At 37.3% G+C, this 24,443-nt stretch overlaps 1 protein-coding gene across 5 annotated transcripts in view; it reads right to left on the reverse strand.

Annotated features, from left to right (window-relative positions):
- SNX7 (sorting nexin 7) overlaps positions 1 to 24,443 on the reverse strand; it is a 170,286-nt gene that overhangs the window by 118,364 nt on the left and 27,479 nt on the right. For all 5 annotated transcript variants that reach the window (XM_070592739.1, XM_070592737.1, XM_070592741.1 and 2 more), the window contains exons 3-7: positions 22,315 to 22,425; positions 21,808 to 21,972; positions 19,259 to 19,457; positions 14,348 to 14,547; positions 11,225 to 11,311 (exon numbers count right to left, since the gene is read on the reverse strand). In XM_070592739.1, the coding sequence (XP_070448840.1) occupies positions 11,225 to 11,311; positions 14,348 to 14,547; positions 19,259 to 19,457; positions 21,808 to 21,972; positions 22,315 to 22,425 (762 nt within the window). The remainder of the gene's footprint in view (positions 1 to 11,224; positions 11,312 to 14,347; positions 14,548 to 19,258; positions 19,458 to 21,807; positions 21,973 to 22,314; positions 22,426 to 24,443) is intronic.

Genomic DNA, 24,443 nt, shown 5'->3' on the forward strand with positions numbered 1-24,443 from the left:
AGCATTAGAAAATAGTAATGTTTCAATGATAATTTATTGATATTGACGGTTGTGTTATGGTTATGTAGGAGAATGTCCTTGTTTGTAAGAAACACACACCATTAAGGAGTTGAGAACATAAGGTTTGCAATTTACTTTCCAATGGTTCAAGGGGAAAAAAAGATTTTTGCGTTGTACTTGCAACTTTTCTCTAAGTATTTCACTTCAAGATTCAAAAAATACCAAATTTAAAAGCACGCAACATGTCAGATCATAACTCCTCCCTGCCTGAAACTCTTCAGTGGCTCCCCACTGCCATGAGAATAAAACCCAAGGCCTAACTGGTCTGCTTGCTCAGGCCTCATTCCCCAGCCACTCTCCCACCATTCTCTTCCTTCTAGCTACACTAGATCTGACAAAGCTCCTGGAACACATGGAGCTCACTCCCGTTTCAGAGGTGAGCATGGGTTCTTCTTCTTACAACACTTGTGCCCAGATCTTGGAACAACTGACCCTTACCATCACTCAGCTCTCCTCTCAATGTCACCTCCTCAGACAAGTCTTCTCTTCCCCTTCTGGTATTCTCTATCACATCACCCTGCTTTATTTTCTTCAAAGCACTAATCACTATCTAAATTTATCGTAGTCATTTATTATTTTTTCCTTTATTTTCAGTATCTACCCCATTAGACTGTAATTACTTAGGGACAGGGGCTTTGTCAGTTTTGGTCACTGCAGTGTCCCCACCCCGAGTGCTTGGAGAGAGAGGGAACTAATAACTCTTGGCTGATTGACAATCTAGGCCTCAATTTTCTCATCTACAAAAATGAGAATAAACTACACCTACCTTATAGAATTACTCATTGGATAATATATGCAAATGATTAGCACAGTGCCTGGCATATAGTAGGTACTAAATAGATGCTGAATACGCTTACAGAAGGGAAAGCACTAGTTTGGGTCTAGAACGTCTTTGAAAGTTGAATGGTGCCTTGATGGGGCATTTCCTCCTAAGTTTACTCCCCTACTGACTATGATTTAATAGAGAGAAAAAGCTTAATTTCCAAAGCCCAGAAATATAATACATCAAAACGCACTTAATTTAGTGAGATGGCACTGTGCCAGAAGAAAAACTACTGGTTCTATTCTTTGTGGAAATAGAATTTTTTATTTTTAGAAGTACTATTTAAATGACATACTTTAAATAATATGCTTTATGATACCATTATATATTCTCTAGTATATTATTCTTTTATACTTTCTTCTTTTACCAAAATTTTTACTGACATAAGCTTTAGATTTACAAACATGAATTCATCTTCAAAAAATTTTCTTCAAAGTATGCACTATTTCTGCATGTTCATGGATAAAGAATAATTAATGTCTGATTAAGGTCACAAGTTAAGTAAAAGTGAATCAAATCCGTTTCCAGGCCTAGACTCCAGTGTGTTCTTGCTCTCGGCATAATCAAATATTTATCGAGTGCCCAGGCAGGGCTGGCAGTGAAAGAGATATGTAAGATGAACCCTTAGGACACAGTTTTTATTAACAAAAAGTCTAAATTAAAAGGAAATTGAATCTATTTTGAGTTCCTATATGGGACAGCTGTTTAAACTATTATATCTATGGTGGGCAGAACTCCACAAACCAGACCACAAATCCACAAGGACACCATAAGTAGAATTTCTTAAATCCTGAGAAGAAATGACTGGAATTTTAAACTACCCGTTTTACTTATCCATCTGTTACTTTCTGTGTTGCAGTTAAGACAGTGGGGAAAAAAATGTTCCTGGAGAAAAGCACAGGGCTCACAATCTTTCTTTAGAAAATCATCTACAACAATGTTACACTGCCTCTCTTTTTCAACAGTCTTTCATTGTCTTTTCCTCCTTCCACCCTCACCCACCACAAACGTACACAGGCCTTATTCATCAAGACTGTAGGTTTATGTGTTCTTTTTTCAAATCAGTAAAGCTTAATATGCCATAACTTCCCTAAGCAAATTTCATGGGTAAAAGTTTTGGAAGCAGTACAATTTTTTGACCTCACCCTCAAATACCTCCTGACAAAATTTCTGGGAAACAGTTAACGAGAGTCAGTTGGTGTGCAAGTTTGTGTTCATAATGGACATGCTGGTGTTTGTGGATTTCAAAAGAAATAACTAAGAAGAGACTTTTTTTTTTTCGGTCACAAATATATTGTAAAAAATGTGTTGATCTTTGAGATGATTTGGAATACTTTAGTTCAAATTTATTAATTTGTTTCTTATTGGTTCCATATTAGATTTACAATGGCTTCCAAAATTATACTCTACCACTAGTTTAAAGATATTAAGTACACAGACATTGGTGCAAAAGGAAAATAAGAGTAGGGGAAAAACAAGGAAAAGCCAGGAGTGAGGCTGACACACATACGACATACTTGCCAGATAGAAATGGATCAGAAGTGAGGCCCACAATAGTCTAGTAACTAATGTAATGAGTGGGCTAAAGAGCGGGATGGGATCAGGTATAAAACCCAAGATGTGTATACTCTGAAAACAAGCTAAGGGCTCAGGAGAAATTAAATCCTATTGCTGGTGCTGGGACATAAATGAAACTTTTCTCAAGAATCCTCATAAAGGAAAAATATAATGTAGTCAGCGCCACTGATGCTTATCATAAAGTATTTATGGTTCTCCTTCTTGAAATGTCCCTCATTATAGATCAATGGTACAATACGAGGTGTAGTTTAGTTAAAATAATTCCATAGAGTCTGAAACACAACTTTTTGATAGTCTGTATAAATTCAGATACATTTTAAAGTACCTATTCAATTGCCTAGAGTGACTAGGTTGGGCAAGTCGGAGCGGTCACTATTCAGCTCAAGCTAATTGCTGCCTCATTTTTTTTTTTTTTAACAATCTGAAGCTCTGATAAGCAAGCTTACAGCTACCACTTTCCAAACTTTGATCCAGAAGAATGAAACACCCAATATATACTTCAAAGAAAGTTCCTCAGATATTGTTTATAAAAATATTTACAATCGAACACTGGTTAGGCACTGGCTAAGAGCTTTCACATGCTGATTCAACAACACTCTAGGGAAGATATTACCCACAACTTTTCCGGTGGAGGAAACTAAAGCAAGGAGAATACAAGTAACTTGCCCAAAACTACGAAAGTGTACAACGCTGAGGCTGAAATCACATGCCACTCTGCGACTGGCTTTAAGACCTTATATTAAATACTTTTCAGAGACTGCTCTACTTGGAAGCGCCAGGGGCGTAAAAGCAAATGACAGAGGGAAAAAGTAATATGGTAAAAATTCCAAGTAGAGATTCCAGGCTTAACAGACTCTTATTCATAGAGTAGACATAATTTTTTGCTATTTACTCAAATATTCATTATTATCCTTTACAAGTTTATATAAATAGGAGCACATAAATTTTTTTCCCTACCACTCAGACCAATAACGTCCTGAAAGAGAGGCCTGCCAGGAAAGATACAGAGCGAGAGGAATCCTAGGCACTGCCTGGTACTTCGTTCTGGGAGGAGAGGCTGCTGAGGGCCTTCTTGATTACAGCATCACTCATTCACCCAACCCAAACTCCCACCCAGCTGTGTGTGTGTGACTCCAATATGCTGATATACTGTGTGTGTCTGTCTCAGATTTATTAGTTTACCCAGAATCTATTCCCTACTCCCTTTCTTACTACTTGAAAGAGCCCTGGTTTCTTCAGGTACTTGCATCAGGGAATGCCTGCTGGATGACTTCTCGGTTAAACTGATACAAGGACATATGCAAGACAAAAGTCCCTTCTCCTTCCACTGGATAGCATCATGTCCTTCACTGCTGTGTGAGAATGTGTCTATGCACGTGTGTGTATTTGTGTGTGTGTGAGAGAGACACATGTAGATGCAAACAGACAAAAAAGCAGAGAGAGGAAATTATATATTAGGAAATAAGGCATATAGAAAGGAATGAATGTGTAAAAAGGTCAGAGGAAAGAGGTGAGACGACAAGTATCTGAGAAAAGATAGAAGCAACCTCTACCCTCCACCAAAAAAAAAACCTATGTGAATATTATCATTTCTTAAAAGCTCAGAGAGAAGGCAGCCTTGCTCTGTGCAGCATTTAGTACACTATCAAGATCATTTGAAGATTAATAACCACTATTTGAGGATGAGAGTAAAATACTAGTTCAAAAATAGTAAGTCACACAGAGCAAGGACTAGTTTGAATAAATTTGGCATCTCTTTGTAGCTACTGAATGTGGCTATAAGCAAATCCAGACTATAATGATCTCAGGAAAATGCATATTTTTTTTTTTTGCTCACATAAATATACTGCTAAACAGCTATGGCATTATATCCAGATCCAAGTCTCAGATTCTATGCACATATTGCTAAATGTCAAATGTATTCATATTCATTTATATTTGAATGCTGCTTTGAGTAGAAAATTACAAATCATCCATTCAAAAATAAAAATAAAAATAAAATGGAAAAGCAGCATTATTTAGCACCACAGATGAACCTTATTTATCTTACAGTTAAGCAGCGAAGTGAATAAGCATTTTCAAACAGAAGCTTTGACTCTGAAAACTTATCGCTACACTGCAAAAACCACAAGTTCTTCCAAATATCTGAGTTTTCCTCATAACATCATTATTGCTATACATTTATCTCCACAGTCAGAAATTCTCTTGCTTTGACTGAACAATATCTATTTCATTGACTATCTTCTTTATTGGAGCACATAATACAACTCAATTTCTCTTGAAATATTTTATTATTTGCAGTTATCTGTATCAAGTTGTTTTTATAAATGCTTCATAAACAGATAAGTGGTTTAAAGAGTTGAATGACCCTAAGTAAATCTGTTTAGTTCATCTTAGTGGTCCAATTACCTATCATCAGCCAAAGCTGTATAAATTTCCTTTCCTTCTCCTCACCAGCAATTCCTTCTTTGATTTTTAATATTGAAATATGCCAAGGCTTAGACCCATTATGTCCTGGGGCCTCTTTTTTCTCATCCTTTAGTGACCTCAACTAATGTCATGGCTTTAAATACTATCTATCTCCTAACAACTCCCAAATATATATCTCCAGTTAGATCTCTCCCCTGCTCTCTGGACTTTCATAACATCTCTACTTGGGTATCTGAGAGGCACATCAACTTTATATGCCCGAATCTGATACCTTTATCTTCCCCATTAAACCTGTTCTTTCCCAAGTCTTCCCCATCTCATGTAATGTCACTCTTACCTTCCAGTTGCTCAGTCCAAAAACCTCGGTATCATCCTCGTCCACTCACAATCTGAAGTCCACCAAATAGCAAACAGCTCTACCTTCAAAACATACTCAGATGGGGCTGGCCCCATGGCCGAGTGGTTAAGTTTGCATGCTCCGCTTTGGCGGCCGGAGGTTTGCTGGTTTGGATCCTGAGCACAGACCTACACACCACTTGTCAAGCCAAGCTGTAGCGGCATCCCACACAGAAGAACCAGAATGACTTACAAATAGGATATACAACTATGTACTGGGGCTTTGGGGAGAAAAAAAAAAAAAAACAAGAGGAGGACTGGCAACAGATGTTAGCTCAGGGCCAATCTTCCTCATCAAAAAAGAGTATAAAAAAAATACTCAGAATCTGACCACTTCACACCATTTCCTGCCTAGTCTAAGCTATTATACCTCACTGGGATTGTAAGAGCTAGTCTCTAGCTCTGGGGTTCCCTCATCCCATGCACATAGCACCTATACATCAACTTTCGTCTTTCCCAAGCACAGTAATCATTCCATAACTTAAGTCAGATCGTGTTACTCCTCTGCTCAACTGCTCTCTTCCTATCTCACTGAGACCAAACCATATAAGGTCCTAGGTAATCTGACCCCTGGTTACCTCTATGACTTTATTTCCCACAACTCTTCTGCTTGCTCATTCCACTCCAGCAACACGGGGCTCCCTGCTTTTCATGAAATGTGCAGACATACTTTCACTGTGTACTGTGTCTCCTCTGCCTGACATGTTCTTCTCTCAGGTGTTCACGCGGCTGAAGACCTCACCTCTTTCCGGTTTTGCTTAATCCCCTGCTTGGTAAGACCTTCCCTGACCCCTGTTTTAAATTGCATTGCTCCCCAACAGTCCCTTTTCTCCACACTTACCACTAGAGGACAATACATCATACATTTCAATTAAGTCTTTCTTTCTTATTGTCTCTATCCACTAGAATAGAATGTAAGCCCTCTTGAGGGCCTGTTTTCTTGACCGCTGTCTCTCTAGTGCTTGGAAAAGTGTCTCTCATACAGTAGGTACTCAGCAACATTGTTGAAAGGTTTTTGTTGAATACTTCTACCTTAAATGTTATCTTATTCTGACATAAAGTTGCACATCTCCAATTTTCTTCTTTCTTTTCTATGCTATAGTTCAGTTTATAGAGCCACTGTCTTCCCTCCCTACAAGCTAGAAATGTTGAGTCAATAACAACTTGAAACGCTGGCTGCCCCTCCTTCTTTAAATGCTACAGATTCTCTCTCCCACTTACATCTCTCTCAGATTTACTCCCCTCTACAACTCCATCGCCGCTTCTTCAGTTCAGGCTCTCACTGGATCTACACTGCCCAAGGGATAAAGTTCATGTTCCTGAACCTGACAAATTATAAGGCTCCCTTCCCATCTGATCGGGTCCCACTTTTACACCACATTCCCTGCTCTCCATTGTACCCTGTTCTCGATCCATCAGCCTAGTTTCCTCAGTTAGCATGCTTTTTGAGCTTTTACTACTTTTCATAATATCCACTCTACAGGAAATATCCTCCGCGCTCTTCAAGGAACAATTCCTTAGTCATTTTACAAGACCCACCTCAAGTAATACTTCTATAAAGTCATCAAAATGACAGCAGCAAACAACTACTAAGAGAGCCCTGGTGGTCTAGTGGTTAAGATTCAGCGCTCTCCCTGTCACAGCCTGGGGTTGTTTCCCAGTCAGGGAAACACATCACCCACCTGTCATACTGCCATGGCTGCACGTTGCTGTGATGCTGAAAGCCATGCCACCTGTATTTCAAATGCCCGCAAGTTACCTGTGGTGGCAGGTTTTAGTGGGACTTCCAGACTAAGACAAACTAGGAAAAAGGACCTGGCCACCCACTTCCACAAAACTGGCCATGAGAACCCGATGAATAGCAGTGGAGCATTGTCTGATACAGTGCCGGAAGGTGAGAGGATGGTGCAAAAACACCAGGCAGGGTTCTGCTCTGTTGTCCAGAGGGTCACTAGGAGTCGGAATCCACTCAACAGTATTACCAACAGCAAAACAACTACCGAGTGCTTATTATGATCCTGATAACTTACTTGCATTGTATCATTTAATCCTTAAATAAGCGTATTAGAAAGCTACTAATAATTTCCCCAAATTATACATGATAAAATGAGACTAAAAGAAGTCAGGAAACATGCCATAGGTCACAGACTTAATAAGCAGAGGAGCTAGGATTTGATCTTAGGTCTAATTCCAAAGCCTAAATGACAAAACTGTAAATGAACAGCTGAAATGACCTTGAAACGAGTATTCTGAAATTTTAATTTTACTGTGAGATAGGAACTATGAACCACAAACTCTAAGTAAGCAGCAGCTACTGTACAACTACCCAGGTAATAAATCAAGAAATTCATTCTAAAATATTATTCTAGTTTGCAGGAAAATTTTTGTGGGTGTATGTGTGTGATGAGAAAAAGCAACAATAATGCTATTATTGCCAATTGACAGCATATACAAAGTTATGGTCACGGTAAAACAACAGAGCCTTATATTTGCATGCCACGAAGCCCACGTAAAGGTCACCTGATATGTCCAACCTGACCACTGGAATGTCACATCACTGCTACATTTCTACCCAATAATTATAACTTCCCTAGTCTTTGCCCTCCTTGGAAAATCTTCATTTCACTGACCTTTTCATTATGAGTTGCTTTGCTGGGTTTGCATACAGCATCCCACCCAAAGGTGACTTTGATGGAGCCTCTGAAAGTAGCCCCAGCAGGTCTTCATAGAAATGGCCCCAGGGTTGTCTCCAAAGTGGCCCTGCTTGAGTTGCCATGGTAAACACCCAGGCCAGATTGCTATATTCAGTTCTCTGCCAGGGTCGCCATGGTGACGGCAAAGGACGGCTCCTTAGAAGGACCTCACAAGGGCGCGTTTCCATGGTGACCCCATCCTGCATATTTCTAAGCAACTTCTCTTCAGTTGTTCTGTGACCAATCATAGCAGGTTCATTTTGAGAATGACCCTGCCAGGCTTCTCCGAAAGATACTATCCTAACACAGAGGGATTTGGAAGTGAGGCTTGAAAAAAGTGCCATTCACAAATCATTAAAGTAGTCCTTCGACATTTTAGGAAGCATCTGTTTTGATGGGTAACAAAAACATACTTGCAATCTCTCTGTTAAATGTGGCTGTATCAAATCTTAATTAATTAAAACTCTCTTACAAAATATAATGTAGATAATTAACATTTCAAATTTCTCCATCTTACAACATAGCAGACCAGTAGGTAAAAAATACTTCAGAGTAGACAAGACACGCAAAAAAATGAAATCATAAATACACATGGATCACTAGGTTATAATGAGATATCAAGGAAACTTTTATAGAGCAAAAAGACAAAATATTTGCAAGTCAAATGAAAAAAAGAAATGTGTTTTTTAAGTTGAGTTGGGAAAGCCTAGCCATGTTTGGGCCCAAGCTATTTTTTTCCTGTGTTTTTGTGGTTGGAATAGTTCCCAACTACTCCTCCTTTCAATTTAAAATATGAATATAAGCCACTCTGAACAGATGCTTGGTTTTTAAGCCATTTTACTATTCTCCTGAAACTTTAAAATACTGTATTTTTTCCAGTATTTCATCAAGGGCAAAGTTGTATGTAATCACTCATTTCAGTATCTTTAAAAATTATTCAACAAATAAAAAAATTCTACAGTTCAAAAGACACAATTACAACTTCTGTACATGTGCCCACTCTTTTTTGTTCCTTCCAGTTGACTCTTTAAATTAAAAATACATTTATATTTTATATAGTTATTTATACATAATTATTAATATATTAATATTTATATATTATCATAAACATATATATATTCCTTATTGTATGGAAAAGGTTAATCTTGGGTTTCCTCTTTTTTTCTCCTCATCTTGAGGTAAAAGCAAAGACGACCTGCCCCTCGAGCCTTAGTTCCACTGGTTCTGCATTTTCTGTGTTTCTCTCCCACAGAGTCCATTCTCCTCCTCTGTCCACAGCAGCCCACTACTCCCCACTCACATTCCATTCAGGAGAATGAACTTGAGTTTGAAAAATAAACAGGGTCAAGAAAGATGAGGATAATTCATAGCCATTTTTTAGTGAAGTCTCACTGTTTTGCACAAAGTCTGAATTTGAGGAGGCTTCTTGCTTCTAGTCTTCAATATGTTTTTATGAATCAGAGTGGTCACTGCAATTTTCATTCACTCATTCGATAAATATTTATTGAGTATCTACCATGTACCAGACACTGTTCAAGGGACTATGAACACTTCAGGGAATGGATAAAAAATTCCTGCCCTTAAGGTGCTTAGCTTATGAACAGAGGGAAACAGAAGGAAAGATAACATTTAAAAAACAGTAAGGAAATCGTATCTTATGTTAGAAAATGATTACAGTTAGGGAGAAAACTAAAGCTGGGAGGAGGAGGCATAGTCCCAAGCCAGGTTGGGATGGGGGACTATAACACTGCGGATTAACAGGAGGGGTTTCCAGGACTCCCCCACTCACCTGTCATAAGCGTACCAATATTGTACTCAATACTAATCTCAATCCTTAAATTAAGAAAAGATAAGGAAAGTCTTTTTCATGGAGCACTCAATGGAAGTTAACCAAAGTAACAATCAATTTTCCCCATGTTTACACTTGCTCTCTGAGGGGCAGCACGGTCTGCGGGAGGTCAGCCAGACCATCACCTCCAGTCCTGCTTCTGTTTCAAGAACTGCAGAAACTTGGGCAAGTTACTCCACCTTGCAAGCCTCCTCCTCAATTTTAAAATGAGAATAATAATTCCAATCTGATAATATTACTCTGAAAACATGCAAAGACAATATAATATAAATACTAAAATATTGTGGGTGATAATATAATGTCCAAAATTTGCTTTAGAACACTACAAAAAGAAAGTGTGAGTAGGGGGGAAGAGAGAGACGAAAAAAGTTGGGCAAAATGTTGCAAATTAATGAAGTCCAGTGACGGGTATATGAGTTCATTATATTATTGGATCTCTTCTTATGTTTGCAAATTTCCATTAAAAAGTTTTTTGGGGGGTTTTTTTGGTGAGTAAGATTGGCCCTGAGCTAACATCTGTGCCAATCTTCTTCTATTTTGTATGCGGGATGCCACTCAGGCATGGCTTGATGAGCAGTGCACAGGTCCACATCCGGGATCCGAATCGTGAACCCTGGGACACTAAGCGAAGCCTGTGAATTTAAACACTACGCCATGGGGTTGGCCCCAAAAAAGTATTTTAAAGAAAGGATTAAACTTGAAAACAAAGATTTTTAAAAACTTTTTACAATTTTTACAATTTAAAATTTTTACAATTACTAGAAAAAAGTGTAGAGGAACATTAACTTATTTTTTATAAATATCTTATAAAAGTAGCAAAAAGTAGATTTATTTAATGAGCACTTACTAACCTTCAGGAACGACACTAGGTACTTTCCATACCTTCTTCTAACACTCTAATTAAAAAAATCAACTTCACGCTTTACTCATCATAAGAGACAACAGAAGACAGAGAGGAAGAAAAGCAACATTGTTAAGCTTGAAGACTCACTTGGTACTCAATGTACAAAATTTTTGGAAAAAATTTTAGTACCATTTGCTTAATGGTTGAAAACAAGCATATAACGGAGCTCTACGTTGCTAATAAAAATTTTAGACAATGAGGGGTCAGCCCGGTGGTGCAGGGGTTAAGTTCACATGTTCTGCTTCCGCGACCCGGGCTTCACCAGTTTGGATCCCGGGTGCCGGCACGGCATCACTTGGCAAGCTGTGCTGTGGCAGGTGTCCCATATATAAAGTAGAGGAAGATGGGCACGGATGTTAGCTCAGGGCCAGTCTTCCTCAGTGGAAAGAGTCGGATTGGCAGCAGTTAGCTCAGGGCTAATCTTCCTCAAAAAAAAAAAAATTTTAGACAATGAATTCTATATGATTATATCAAGAAACTTAGAAACTTACCAGATCAGTATCTGCCTTTTTAGAAGTCAAAGCTTCAACTTTGGAATCCAGTTCTGCTTGTATTTGGTCTCTTCTTTTCATAACACCCTTCATAATAAAACACAAGGATGAAATAGGTACTTAGTTTTAATAATCTTTGTATAACAAAAATATTCACTCCAGAATATAAATAGCATCTCTTCCCCAGGCCATCAGTCATTTGGGGATACAATGACTTAAAAAACATCTCTAATCTCTAAAAGCTAAACCAAGAGCAAGTATCTAAGAAATTTTTTTCATAAATATCTCAATTAGTTTTCCTAAAGGATATCTTACTGTTTTAAGTATTCGGTGTACAATTTTTGATGGAACATTCTAGACATGTACAGTTCTTCCAAAAGAGCAAAGAACAAAACAAATAAACAAAAAGATCAGTGGGAGCACTGAAAATGTATGTCATGGTATAAACTGGTTGCAGTTGGGAGGTCAGACAGGCCACACCCCTGAGAATATCCACAATGAGTGGCAGCCCTCTTATCCCACTCCGTAAGCATTCATCAAACAGCCAGTTACAGTGGGGAATCAGAAAAGTGAAGTGTGTATCCACATCTTAAGATTTGATTTTAGCTTCAAATATATAAATATTAATCAATTAGCTAAGCTTTTGATGAGAAATCATGGCTTCTTGTCTGACTGACCGAAGTTCCATCTTGTTTTCTTGAATAACCATGATTTCATGTTTCAGTGTCTTTAGACTTAAAACACCCTTGTGAATTGAGTGCAGAATTCATGTGTATGTTTTATAACATTTGCCAGTCTTTTACAATGCTCTTTCCCTTGGTGGCTCACTTTCCTTCCAAGACACTCTCCTTAGGCTTTGTAGACACAAGGGCTCTTTATGGGTACTCATCTTTCCCTGTTTTCACAGTATTAATTAAATAATGAAATTGTAATGATGAACATAAGTGGCCTAAACAGATTAAGGAAAAAAATAAAACTAACTCTGGGTAGCAAACAATTCAACCATGGAGAGAAGAAGTACAGGACATATGGGACAGAGGCCTTAATGAGGGAGAGGTCTTTTGGGTGTTTCCAGAGGAAGGGAAAAACCTAGACACAAACCAATTAAACGGAGGTCAGAAAAGACGGCTCTGTAGTATTTGAGGGAAAACTGCACATTAAAAATAAAAAGCATTCTGAAAACTACTCAGTTTAGTTTTATTTCTGGTGGAATTCCTCTTAAAATATTCAAAAGAGATTACCATTTCTCCCATTAGAAAATTCAACTAACTATCACAAATTCTTTTATATTTGCTTCAATGTTTAATTGCCACTAATGTCAGGAACCCCTTCCTTTCTCTAACTCGAGGACACATACTAAATTGAGTCCCATTTATTTAAGGTCTTTCCATAAATATGAAGTACAGTGCTTCATATAGGTAGAAATATTTTAAGTAAGAGGGTGCTTCAAAAGACGACTAGTAAAAATTAAACAAATTTAATCATTTTCTCATTTTCATTATTTTAGCTCACATTGAAGAAAACAGTCCAATATCAAACAGAAGCAGAACTGCAATGTAAATGCTACAGATTATACCGTAGAAGTCTATAAAATCATACAACCAAATGAGGACCTATTAAATAATTCTTTCTGGTTGCTATTATCATTTTCCCACACCCGTAATGACACATGATTTAAACTGCATAATTTCCACCTTGACATAATAAAGAGCAAAATATATCTAATTAAAGGGAAAGAATATACTATTTTTAGTGATATAAATCAGATCTCTTGAACAGCCACACAAGGGGGAGATCGATAATGAAGTCACACAATGGAATGCAGCCAAGGGAACTGAGGGAGACAAGGAGGAGGCTCCCCGGCAGCGAAACAGTCCAGGTCTTGGGGAAGCAAGAAGGGCTTGTTTAAAGGGGCACTCCGATAAAGTCAAGTAACAGCAGAAACCTGAAATAGCCCCAAAATATTTAATGACTCTGTGAAAGAAAAACCTAAACACAATAAACATGAAGGAGGCACATCTAATGTTGAAAGGCCAAGAGAGTTTTTCTTACCAAGACAGAAGCAAAACTAAACAACAAAAATCAAGAGTATATGAAAAGCAGAGCTGGCCCAGTGGTGTAGTGGTTAAGTTCAGTGCATTCTGCTTCAGCAGCCTGGGTTTGTGGGTCCAGATCCCAGGTGCAGACCTACACACCACTCATAAACCATGCTGTGGTGGTGACCCACATACAAAATAGAGGCAGACTGGCACAGATGTTAGCTCATGGCTAATCTTCCTCAAGCAAAAAAAGAGGAAGATAGGCAACAGATGTTAGCTCAGGGCAAATCTTCCTCAGCAAAATAAAAAAAAAGTACATGAAAAGAGAAACCAGACAAGGCTCCAATTATAAACGGCAAAAGAAATGGGCTATATCTGAAGGACAGCTGACACCTTCCCCCACCGCCAGCCTAACACATCAGAAACCTGAGTGTATCAGTTTATGCAAGGTACTGTGAGCAGAGGGGAATGCTGGATGAAAACATCAGCTTTGCAGAGAGCACTGTTAAATTCCAAACATCTGGAAACTTTAACTTGAACTGAGGAGGTTAAATGCAAAACTTTGATCTAAGAGGAATAAAAGCCTTTTCAAACAGTGAAAGAAAAACCACTTTAATTTGAAAGATTTCTTTTTAGAAGCATCCAGAAGGCAGAACAAACATCAAGATCCCACTCAAGTACTTTCTACATAATGATACTAAATATATTGTCAAATCAAATGTACCTAGAAGCGGGAAAGCAACTCTTTCATGAAAAGACTTTTCTAAAGTGCTAAAAATTTTTAAAGTAAAATTTTAAAAGGTTGAAAAAACTAATAATATTCTCTATATAAATCTTGACTGAGGATGCTTCAAATACATATAACCTCAGAAATTGTCATTGCTGTTGAATAGTCCTGTCTTTTATTAATGATTTCTTCTACTTAACTCATTCATGCAGTGAACAAATATTTATGGAGCATCTATATGCAAAGCATCCTGCTAAGATAGGAAGATAGTGGTTAAAAAACAGAAACAGACATTGCCTTTATAAAGCTTATAATTAGGTCAAGGACTAATGTAAAAGTATAATTAGGTGTTCTTACCATTAATATTTCACTATAAAGCACATACTCATGTACAACAGGAAGCAGAGCCTCTGAGAGTCCAGACATCCGTTTTTCAGTGGCTTTACAGCATTTGTCAACGCAGCTGGCGACACTTTTTAGAGTATCAACCAGATCTTCTTCTGTTGCCGACCACAGAATATGAACTGGGCCATATTCTTTCATTTCATCAAAATATTCTAAAAAAAAATTAAGTTCTTCAATTTATAGAAGTTTTCAAAATCCCTATATTATAGATAGCAAGAAAGGACATTATTTTTTCTCATCGTGCACCTGTTCCTATACATAAATATAAGAAAATGGATATGCTCTTTCATCAAATTGACTGATCATCCCAGTCTGCTCAGGTCAGTCCTTGAATGAATACTGCCAAGATGTAATCAATAATAGCATCCTTTTTCATTCTCAAAAGCGTCCTGGCTTGGAAGATAAATTATATGATCACTATATCTCTCATGGACTTCTGCCTACCAAAAAAATCACACCTGAGCGCCTTATAGGCAACATGACCTAAACATAACTTGTCTTCTTTCTCCCCTTCTCCTGATTACATATCCTACTTAATGGTACTTGCCTCCAGCGACCTAAGCAAAAAACCTGGGTGTCATTCTAGACTCATACCTGCATAAAGCCAACCCCCAATTCTAATATTTCTTAATCTTTATCTTCCTTTCTTGCTTCCTCCCTCCCTTCCTTTCTTTCTTTCTACCCACTCCTTCATCCATCCACCCACTTATCTACCTACCTACCTATCTATCTATCTATCCTCACTTCCACTATCATCAGCATCTCTAACCTACATTACTATAAGGGACTTCTAACTATTCTCCCTCTTTTAATTTTTGTCACAGTATATAAACATTGAAGCTTCTTAGCTAAATTAGAAAGTCCTTTATGATCAGTCCCTATCTTGCCTCTCCAGGTCCAACTCTTCAGATTCACTCCCAAAGACATTTTAATTACAGCCAAAATTATTGCTCATTCATGACTTCTAACTCAAACGTTGTCAATATCCCTTTGCCTTGCCCTCCACCATTTCTATCATACGACAAACTACATCTAATCCTTTAAATCCTAGCACAAATAAGTCTCTTCTGATTCTGTTCTAAAGGATTCTTAGATGCTTTGTTCTCAATGAGCCTATTATAATTTTATACTTCTATTAAAGCCTATCATAATTTTATACTTCTTTATCTCACTCTATTATAATTGCTTGCATAACTCACATACTCCCAGGCCATATGCTCCTTAAAACAGGGGCTAAGTCTGATTATTTTTTTATGTCAAAGCCCGATACATAATGTGCTCAATAAATATTTTCATATCAATGAAAGAATGAATGAGCCACAAAAGACTACTCAATGCTTGATAAGCAATTTATTCAAAAATTTGGATTTCATTATAAAATCTGAATATTTTTACATTTTTGCTTTCACACTATCAACTTTCAATGAGAGATAGCTTTATATCATAGAGATTGTATAAGCAGGAAGCATTTTTTGTCTAATATCCATACAAATACAATGAAATTCTCTGTATTTAATCATCTTACTACTCATTAGCATTAGTTGAAATATGTGACATTGCCCTAAGTTAAACTATTAAAATTTCAAAAGTTTGCATGATCAAGTAAACTGAAAAAGATTTTAAAAAATTAAAAACAAAGGACATATTAGTTGTCACCTAATGAAGCTATTAGATTTAATGACCACCAGAGCCCTTACAAATTGTACTTTCCTGATCTACGCCTATCCTTTATGGTAAATAATGGCCAGACTAAACTAATATTTCTAGAAAGGAAAATGTTCTTTTTTATTTCTTTTCTCAATTTGTATATATATTAATATGTATCATTAAACCTGTGCGATAATTATTTTTATAGAACGATCTTCCCTAAAATCCTAAACTGTGCTTACCTAGCACTCAAAGCACATTTGTAAGCAAACACTTAATGAGTTGCACTGTAATTTGTGTGTCACTATATCTGTTCCCCCAACTAGACTGTTGAGCTCAAGGACCGGTACCATCTTATTCCTCTTTGAATCTTCAGCACAGAGAAGCAGCACAACATGTGGTCAATACAGATTTGCCACATAAACTGGGGAACACAAAATAAAACACAGTAAAAGAAGAAAACTGAATTGAAAAAACATAGAAACCTCTAATTATGATCATCAAATTCTTCACGATTTGAATATGAATGAAATGCCCTCTATAAGACTCCCAATGCTACAAAAGAAAACATTCCACCATTTTGAATGGAATCTTGACAAGTCGGCTTCACATTCTAAAGACTAAGAAATCCCTCAAGTTTGGGCCAATGGCAATTACTCCCTGAAAATGAGAGGTCAAATTTATAAAGTCTATTACAAAATCCAGTTTTCCTTCAAAGCATTTCACAAACATTAGACTACATCCAAGATTTTAAAATTATTCCCCTGCACAGCAAATATAAGGCATATTGATATCTGATAAAACTCTTAAGTGTTAAGAGTTTCCAGTGGCTTCTTTGAATTGCTATCCCACTTAAATATACATCAAGAATCTACTTAACAGAATTAGGATCACAGAACTTAGTTAAAACAATTAGCTTCGTGAGATAAAAATAATGACAAATGGTAAATACAAGGACACCCAAGAAGGCTTAAAACAAATTACTAAACTATACTCAGTCACCACAATGACCTCATCTAATGTCAATGCATGGAAAAGGAAGATAGAGAAAAGGCAGTGCACATTCAGCAATAACAATTTTTTCTAAATCTCTCTTTTTTTTTAAGGAAGATTAGCCCTGAGCTAACATCTGCTGCCAATCATCCTCTTTTTGATGAGGAAGACTGGCCCTGAGCTAACATCCATGCCCATCTTCCTCTACTTTATGTGTGGGATGCCTACCACAGCATGGCTTGTCAAGCAGTGCCATGTCCGCACCCGGGATCCGAACCTGCGAACCCTGCACCACTGAAGCAGAAGGTGCGAACTTAACTGCTGCACCACCAGGCAGGCCCCTAAATCTCTTTCCATAACCAATCAATGCTTGATAAAGTAAATTCTCCCACCACTGAATCTTATGTTCATTCATTGACTTTTTTAATCATTGGACAGATTTTAATTGAGCACTTACTATGTGTTAGGCACTATCAAGATATTAAAAATAAAACAAACCTTTTCCCTTTTTGTCCTGGTGGAACTTACAGTTTAATGGGGGACACAGATAATAAAACAATAAGCCATTAATGTAGGGATGTTAAGTTGTTCATCTCTAAAAGCAATTTATATTAGGAAATATATTTTCTAACTTAGCCATCTATTTTTAATGTAGGTAAACGCAATTAGAAAATTAGCAAAAAGTCATCATGAAATTAGAAAAAAAATCACAGAATGAAGTCTAATTTATAAACAAAAAGAAAAAAATAGAAAATAGGACAAGGAAATAGTGACAGAAAATAGGAAAAGGGCTCTATTTTCTAATATATAAATCTCTCCCCCATGCTTGAACAGACCTAATATAGAGTACTTGTCCTCCAAAAACTCCCTAGAAAATGTGGAAACCCTATTTCTTGAAACATCACTTCTTTGATTTTAACCAAAGGTCCATGTTGAACATTTCAGACCAACTTCATACAACTACATTCAAACTCTTCAGCTCAAGGCTCACTTTACCTGTATTATTCATAAACAGGAAAGAGACTAGCTGGTGATTGATTAAAGCAAATGGGGACTGTCCATGCCTACCTTCAAAATCATTTAGGAATTAGAAATTTTCACAATACATCTAGGCATAAGCCACATCTTAAAGGTGAAATTCTAACAATGTTGGCGATTCCTCATGTAAGGAGCTTGGAAGTTCCTACTTGGCCCCAAAAACAAGTAAAATGCTGAACAGACTGAAAAATCAACAACTTTTCATGGGTCTGTAAGAGAAGGGAAGACACAAGACAAACAGCTGCCCCCAAGACTGGAAAGACAGAGAGGTGAATACAAGGAATCCTGGCTTACTATAGCAGAGACTCAAGAGCAGACACCACTGCCGGAAGCAGCGCCGGGGGAGGGAGTGGAACTGTAATTGACGAATTACCAGAGGCTCGTGTAGACAACTCTGAGAGTTAAAAACTCCATGGGGATCCAACCATGGGGGACCCCACCATATTGTGAGATTTACCCCCAGGAGCTCAACTAGGTTCACACAGTAAATATCAGACAAAAACTCCTCCTGCTTCCTGCAGGTAAAGGGAAAAATTAGCTATTTTGAAACAGCCAGCCACTATTCTTAACAAGGCCTGCCCTCAGGGGAAACTAGTTAACGAGGCATAACCTGCTGGGGTATTATCAGAGCCTAACTGACCCAGAGGAAGGCAAATACCCAACCCCAGTCCACTCTGGCCATCCTGTTCCAATTAAGGGGGAAGAAAAAAACTGAGAAATGTTTGTGAAGTTCACAGTCCAGAGGCATAGGCTCACCAAAAGACTGACACCTACTCATAGGACTATAGAACTCTTGCCCTCCCCGACACCTCACCACCACATCACTAAAGGCCTATTTACCGCAGTTCGTTTCACCTAATACAGCATGTCTGGCAATCAAAAAAGAAATTACAAGGCATATCAAACGACAAAAAACACAATTTCAAGAGACAGTGCTAAGATCAGAACCAGACATGACAGGGATGTTGGAGTTATCAGACCAGGAATTTAAAACAACTATGATTAATAAGCTAAGGCTCTAACGGATAAAGTAAACAGCGTGCAAGAACAGACGAGCACTGAAGAGAGACGGAAATTCTAAGAACCAAAAAGAAATGCTAACTTCATGTTGCCTGACTACACCATCAAATGTGAAAATCCATCAGAATTTGAACAACCAAAGTCACATTCAGTGACTCTACATACCCCTTTCTTCCTTGTAAATTCTCTGAGATATTTTATCTATCAAATTTATTTTCTGGCTAAACATTTCAATAAAGTTATTCATTTCCATGAACTCCTCTGGGCGGCTTTTAACTCCTCTCATTGACCATGCCACAGCTCTGACTGTCTGTCCCATCCTGCTCAGCAGTCCAGGTCCTTGCTTCTTGTGAGAAGAGAGTTCCTAGAAACAAACAAAAAAAAAATGACATAATTGTGGTGGAGAAAACAACAATTTTCCAAGACCCAATAACAAAAGGAAACCTAATTAGAAGAACAAAATAAAGATAATAAACATGTGCCGTATACATCTTTTTGTCACAATGCTGGTTTGAAGCAGATGAGTTCTATTAGGGTACAGTTCTCTCTCTAGTCTCAGTCTCCCTGATAATATTCCTTTCCAAAGTGCTCATGAAAAACATGTGGACACGTCTCCTCAGAGCATGGATCTTTGAAAGAACAAGGTTTAACAGAGGGACTCATGCTTAAGGAGATACTGGAGAAGATGAGAGGATGGTATGAGACGCCATCTAGATTCTATAACAGGAACTTAATGGAAAAATGATTGAGAGAAGGTTTCTCAGGGTCTAAACTACTCCCTTAAAAAAATTGGAAAACCTCATTAATTCTTTAGTTATACTGGGGGCCTAATATGTTCCAGGTACTAGACTCACATTTTCATATGCATAACTCACAGTAACACTATCAGGTAGGTCCTATTATTATCCTCATTTTACAGAAGGAAATAGAGGCACAGGAAGGTCAAGGAGTTTGCTCAAGATCCGAGAGCAATTAAGTGGTGGACAAGGATGGGAGCCCTGGCAGTCTGACTCCAGAGCCTTCACTGCTAAGCACGATCCTGTTTTGTCTTCTTCTTTTTTTTTTTTTTAAAGATTTTATTTTTTCCTTTTTCTCCCCAAAGCCCCCCAGTACATAGTTGTGCATTCTTCGTTGTGGGTTCTTCTAGTTGTGGCACACTGCCTCAGCGTGGCCTGATGAGCAGTGCCATGTCGGAGCCCAGGATTGGAACCAACGAAACACTGGGCCGCCTGCAGTGGAGCGCACAAGCTCAACCACTCGGCCACGGGGCCAGCCCCTGCTTTGTCTTCTTAAAGTCACTAAAAGAGTTTGTAAATAGGTACTCCCTGGCCATAGCTCTTCAACCAACTGGAGTAGGTAACTGTGACAACACCTCCACTGGCTGGCTGGCTGTAGAGAAAGACTTCTAACAAGATATTTAACTAGCTGTTTCATAGTTAACCTAGGAGGGACAGCTACAGACTTGTAAAATGGAAGGAATGCTATAAAAGATACCCTATGAAAAGAATCCCTTCAGAAGGATGGCATACTAAAAAGGAACACCAAGAAGGAGGGCAAGGCATTCTGATGATGGTTGTAGCACTTATTGAAACATAGGTTTGGGATCAAATAAAAGTTGAAGAGTAACATACAAGAAAAAAATCTATAAATAACAATATTGACTACCAAATCCACAGATAAAAATATTATGTATTATTTACCCAAATATTAAATAACATATTATCTTCCTCCAGATTTTATTTCCTGAAGGTCTTACACAAAATAATACATACAAAGTAAGCTTGTTTATTTCCAAGTCAGTGTGATTTTGTATGTAAATAACAGATGCCATCCTTGACCAGGCTACACATGTGCTACATGTGCAACACAGGCAACATCCAGGAGTGCTATAGCATCATTTGATGGAGTAAGCATTATCAGAGAGAGCACAAGTCACAACTGGCAACTGTTGACTGTAGAGAATGTTTCTAACAGCTTCCAAGGTTCTGGAGTCAGGCCAAAAATTCATTTCATGTAAGTCACAAAGGGCTTCCAGACACAGGACTATCGGTCAAGACTGAAATGAACCACTTTTTCACTTCTACCACTTTGGCAACAACTGAGAGAAATAAAACTCAACATTGGTCAGCAGTTGTTTAATATTTACTGTTTGTCCTATCCATTATCTTTCTTGGTGAGTTATATCTTCACAGGAGAAAAGAAAAAAGAAGAGGAACACATAAGGTTTCTGTATTAGAAATAAGACACCCCCCTCCATTAGGTAATTGAAGGAAAAGTAAGGAAATTGTATTATCTATCTATCCATCCATCCACCCATCCATCCATCCATCCATTTAATAAAGACTTTTATCCTAACTTGAAAAGCCCTGACTCATTATTACTCAAAACAGTGCCAATAAAAGAAATATAATTGTATATGTTCAGCATTGGCTATACACGCAAGGAGTTATCCTGACATTAAAAAACAAAGAAAAAACTGAGCTCCCAAAAGAAATATGAGTATGTATATGTGAGGAAGATACAAGATTTCCGTAATGTTTATATGTAGATTTGACATGGGGTTAAATCTGAAGGATATCTCTCTAATGTTTAAAAATCCATCTTAATTCAAAGACACCACTGCCCGATTTATAAAGGTAGACAAGAGGAAGTGTACCACCTACTATGCATATAGATACTAAAAGATTATAGGAGTATAAATCAAATTTCTTTACCCAAGTTTGTGCAGTAAGAAAAACTTTGAAGTCTTCATTGAATGTTAAAGTTGGATGATCGGCAATTCGGTTCAAAAATTTTTGCAGTGCCTTCCTGCGTGTCTCAATGAAGTCATCATTAAACCGTTCCACCATTCCTTTCACTATGAACTTTTCTGGCAATGGCTGAGGCAAGAAATTTTAAAAAGGTATCTGAACATTATGTGGCACAGGATTATAAGGAATTCCACACTTTTTCTTTTCGGAAGACTATTGGAACATGCGATCATTTCTTATAAAAACAATTTTTCAAAATTCACAGTGGGGCTGGAACCAAAAGCTATGAAATCTCAACATATAACAATAGTTTTAAAAAACAAATCTGTACATAGATTGAAAGTTTAAAAACAAATCTTTCTAAGATAAATGAATTACACTGAATTTAAAGGTCTGAAATTAGGTTTTAGGCATTCTGACAATTCACAAGACAAAATGGTAGCTACTCCATGAAAAAAATTGTAAACTTACTGGAATAATCAGAGTGGGGTGTGCGTCTTCAAGTTTTCCCTTCAACCAAAGGAAATCTTGATAACGTCTCCTAACTTCAAATTCACTGGAGTCAAATTCCCCCCGAGATGTCTGAAGAAAGGAAGAGAAAATAACAGCACATGTAATATAAGACAGAAGACATTTGCCTAATGCTATTTTAAACATTCTGAAATAAATGGGTCTCTAAGAAAAATTAGCAAATTCTAATTATTCAGTGTTTGTCAGCCTGTACTTTTTTTTGTAGTCATCAATTCACGTAGCAGATGAAACAAAGCAAACTTTCCAGTATTTCCAGAAAGAAAGCAAACATCATGCTCAGATTTAAAATCCAAACTGAAAAGTCTGTCTTGGAGCAACCATCTGCCTTCCACAAGCTTTTAACTACTATTATCTTTGGCACGATTTTCTTGCTAACAAGAAAGTGTGTTCTGAATTTAGGCTTCCAATATCTTTCTTTTCTCAAGATGACTAGAATTCAGAATTTGAGGAAAGTCCTATTTTTGCAATTTGGAAAATAACTTGAACATAACTGCGAAAAAATGTGTTCCTGGAATTTGCTCAAATGAATTGCTCTGCTACAAATTGCTTTTAGTATATGAAAATTCTAACATTTTACAGAGTGATTTTACCACTGTTTTAAAAATGTTATTAATGGAGATTTGATGTGAAAAGAAAATCTTCCTGTCATTTCTCAAGGAATTTTATTTTGAGTTACATGCCTAAACTCCTAAAAATTAAGCAAATACATTAAAATATCTGTTCTCAACAAACCAAAAATCTTTGCCAACACATGACAAGAACATGGGTACAATACCAACCTCACTTCTTTTGCCTGAATCCCAAGCCAAATACAAAAATACATTATCTAATGCACACTCACCTCTCATAAGAAAACAGTCACTCCCACCAATATCTTATTGAACTGAATTTTTGCACACTAAAAATTAGACACAGTAATATTAAGGTTGAGGTTTTCCCGGAGGAGCAAAGATGGAATAACACATTGCATGCATATTTCACACTCTTCAGAAATATCAGTCTCCCACACAGATGAACACAATTGTAAAACTAAGCAGTTCAAGTCCTAAGATGCAATCTTAACTGACATGAAATAAGGCTCACAAAAGCTATATTTTCCAAGGCTTATTTTTTTAAATGAATGCTTAGAATATCATATAATATATCTTAGTAAAACATTCTCTTTTTAAAAGTGGGAAAAAGTAGAGGTAGATGAGATGCAAAGTCTAAGGAACTAAATGTTCACAAAACACTACAGAATCTTTATTATGCAAAATGGTACAAGTTACAGAAAAGGTAAAAACAGAAAAACTAAATCTAGTAGAAACAGTTTCACAATACATAGACGAGTTGGTGTGTATACATATATATACAAATACAGACACACGTATACATACATATGCACGCAAAACATGGTTCAGAGTCACTCATTAAAAAATACTCATTGACCACCTCCATGTTCAGGCACGCGTGTACAGGTTCACTACCAATTTCCAAGAAAATTAATTGGCATAACTTATAATAAAAATATTCAAAAACTGGGCAGTTAAAAATAAGCTTGAGCTTTATATGTTCTCAAGAATTTCCAACAGTTTAAATAAACATAAAATAACCTGATATAAACTTCAGGAAGAAGAAGATATAAAATCAAGTCAAATAACTGGTTGATTTGGTCCTCAGCACTCTGCCATTGACTTAAAAGAGTTCTCTAACACACCGCAAGACAAGAACACAGAGGATGAGTACAAGTCTCAAGGACAGCGTGTGCTTTCTTCCTACTATACGACTTTATCCTACACCTAAAGGGTTGTATAAAAGCTTGTAGATACGTGACAAGGAAAACAAATAGTATCAGCTGCATTCAGATCATAACTAATTTTCCTACAGCAGTGACAGAATCATTAACAATCACCTAAAGTGGACAATTTTGGTCACTAGAAGATAGACAAAAGCCTCTAAACTGGAGGAATAATGGGATTTGATGACAGACCTCCAACTTAGAATGTGTGTTCTAAAAAGTCTTTACATGAGGATATGAGAGGAAAGACCCTAGTTAAATCTCTGAGTTCTTACTTCTATGTGCAGTAAGG

The sequence above is a fragment of the Equus przewalskii genome, chromosome 24 (genome assembly GCF_037783145.1).
Source record: "Equus przewalskii isolate Varuska chromosome 24, EquPr2, whole genome shotgun sequence".
NCBI lineage: Eukaryota > Metazoa > Chordata > Mammalia > Perissodactyla > Equidae > Equus > Equus przewalskii.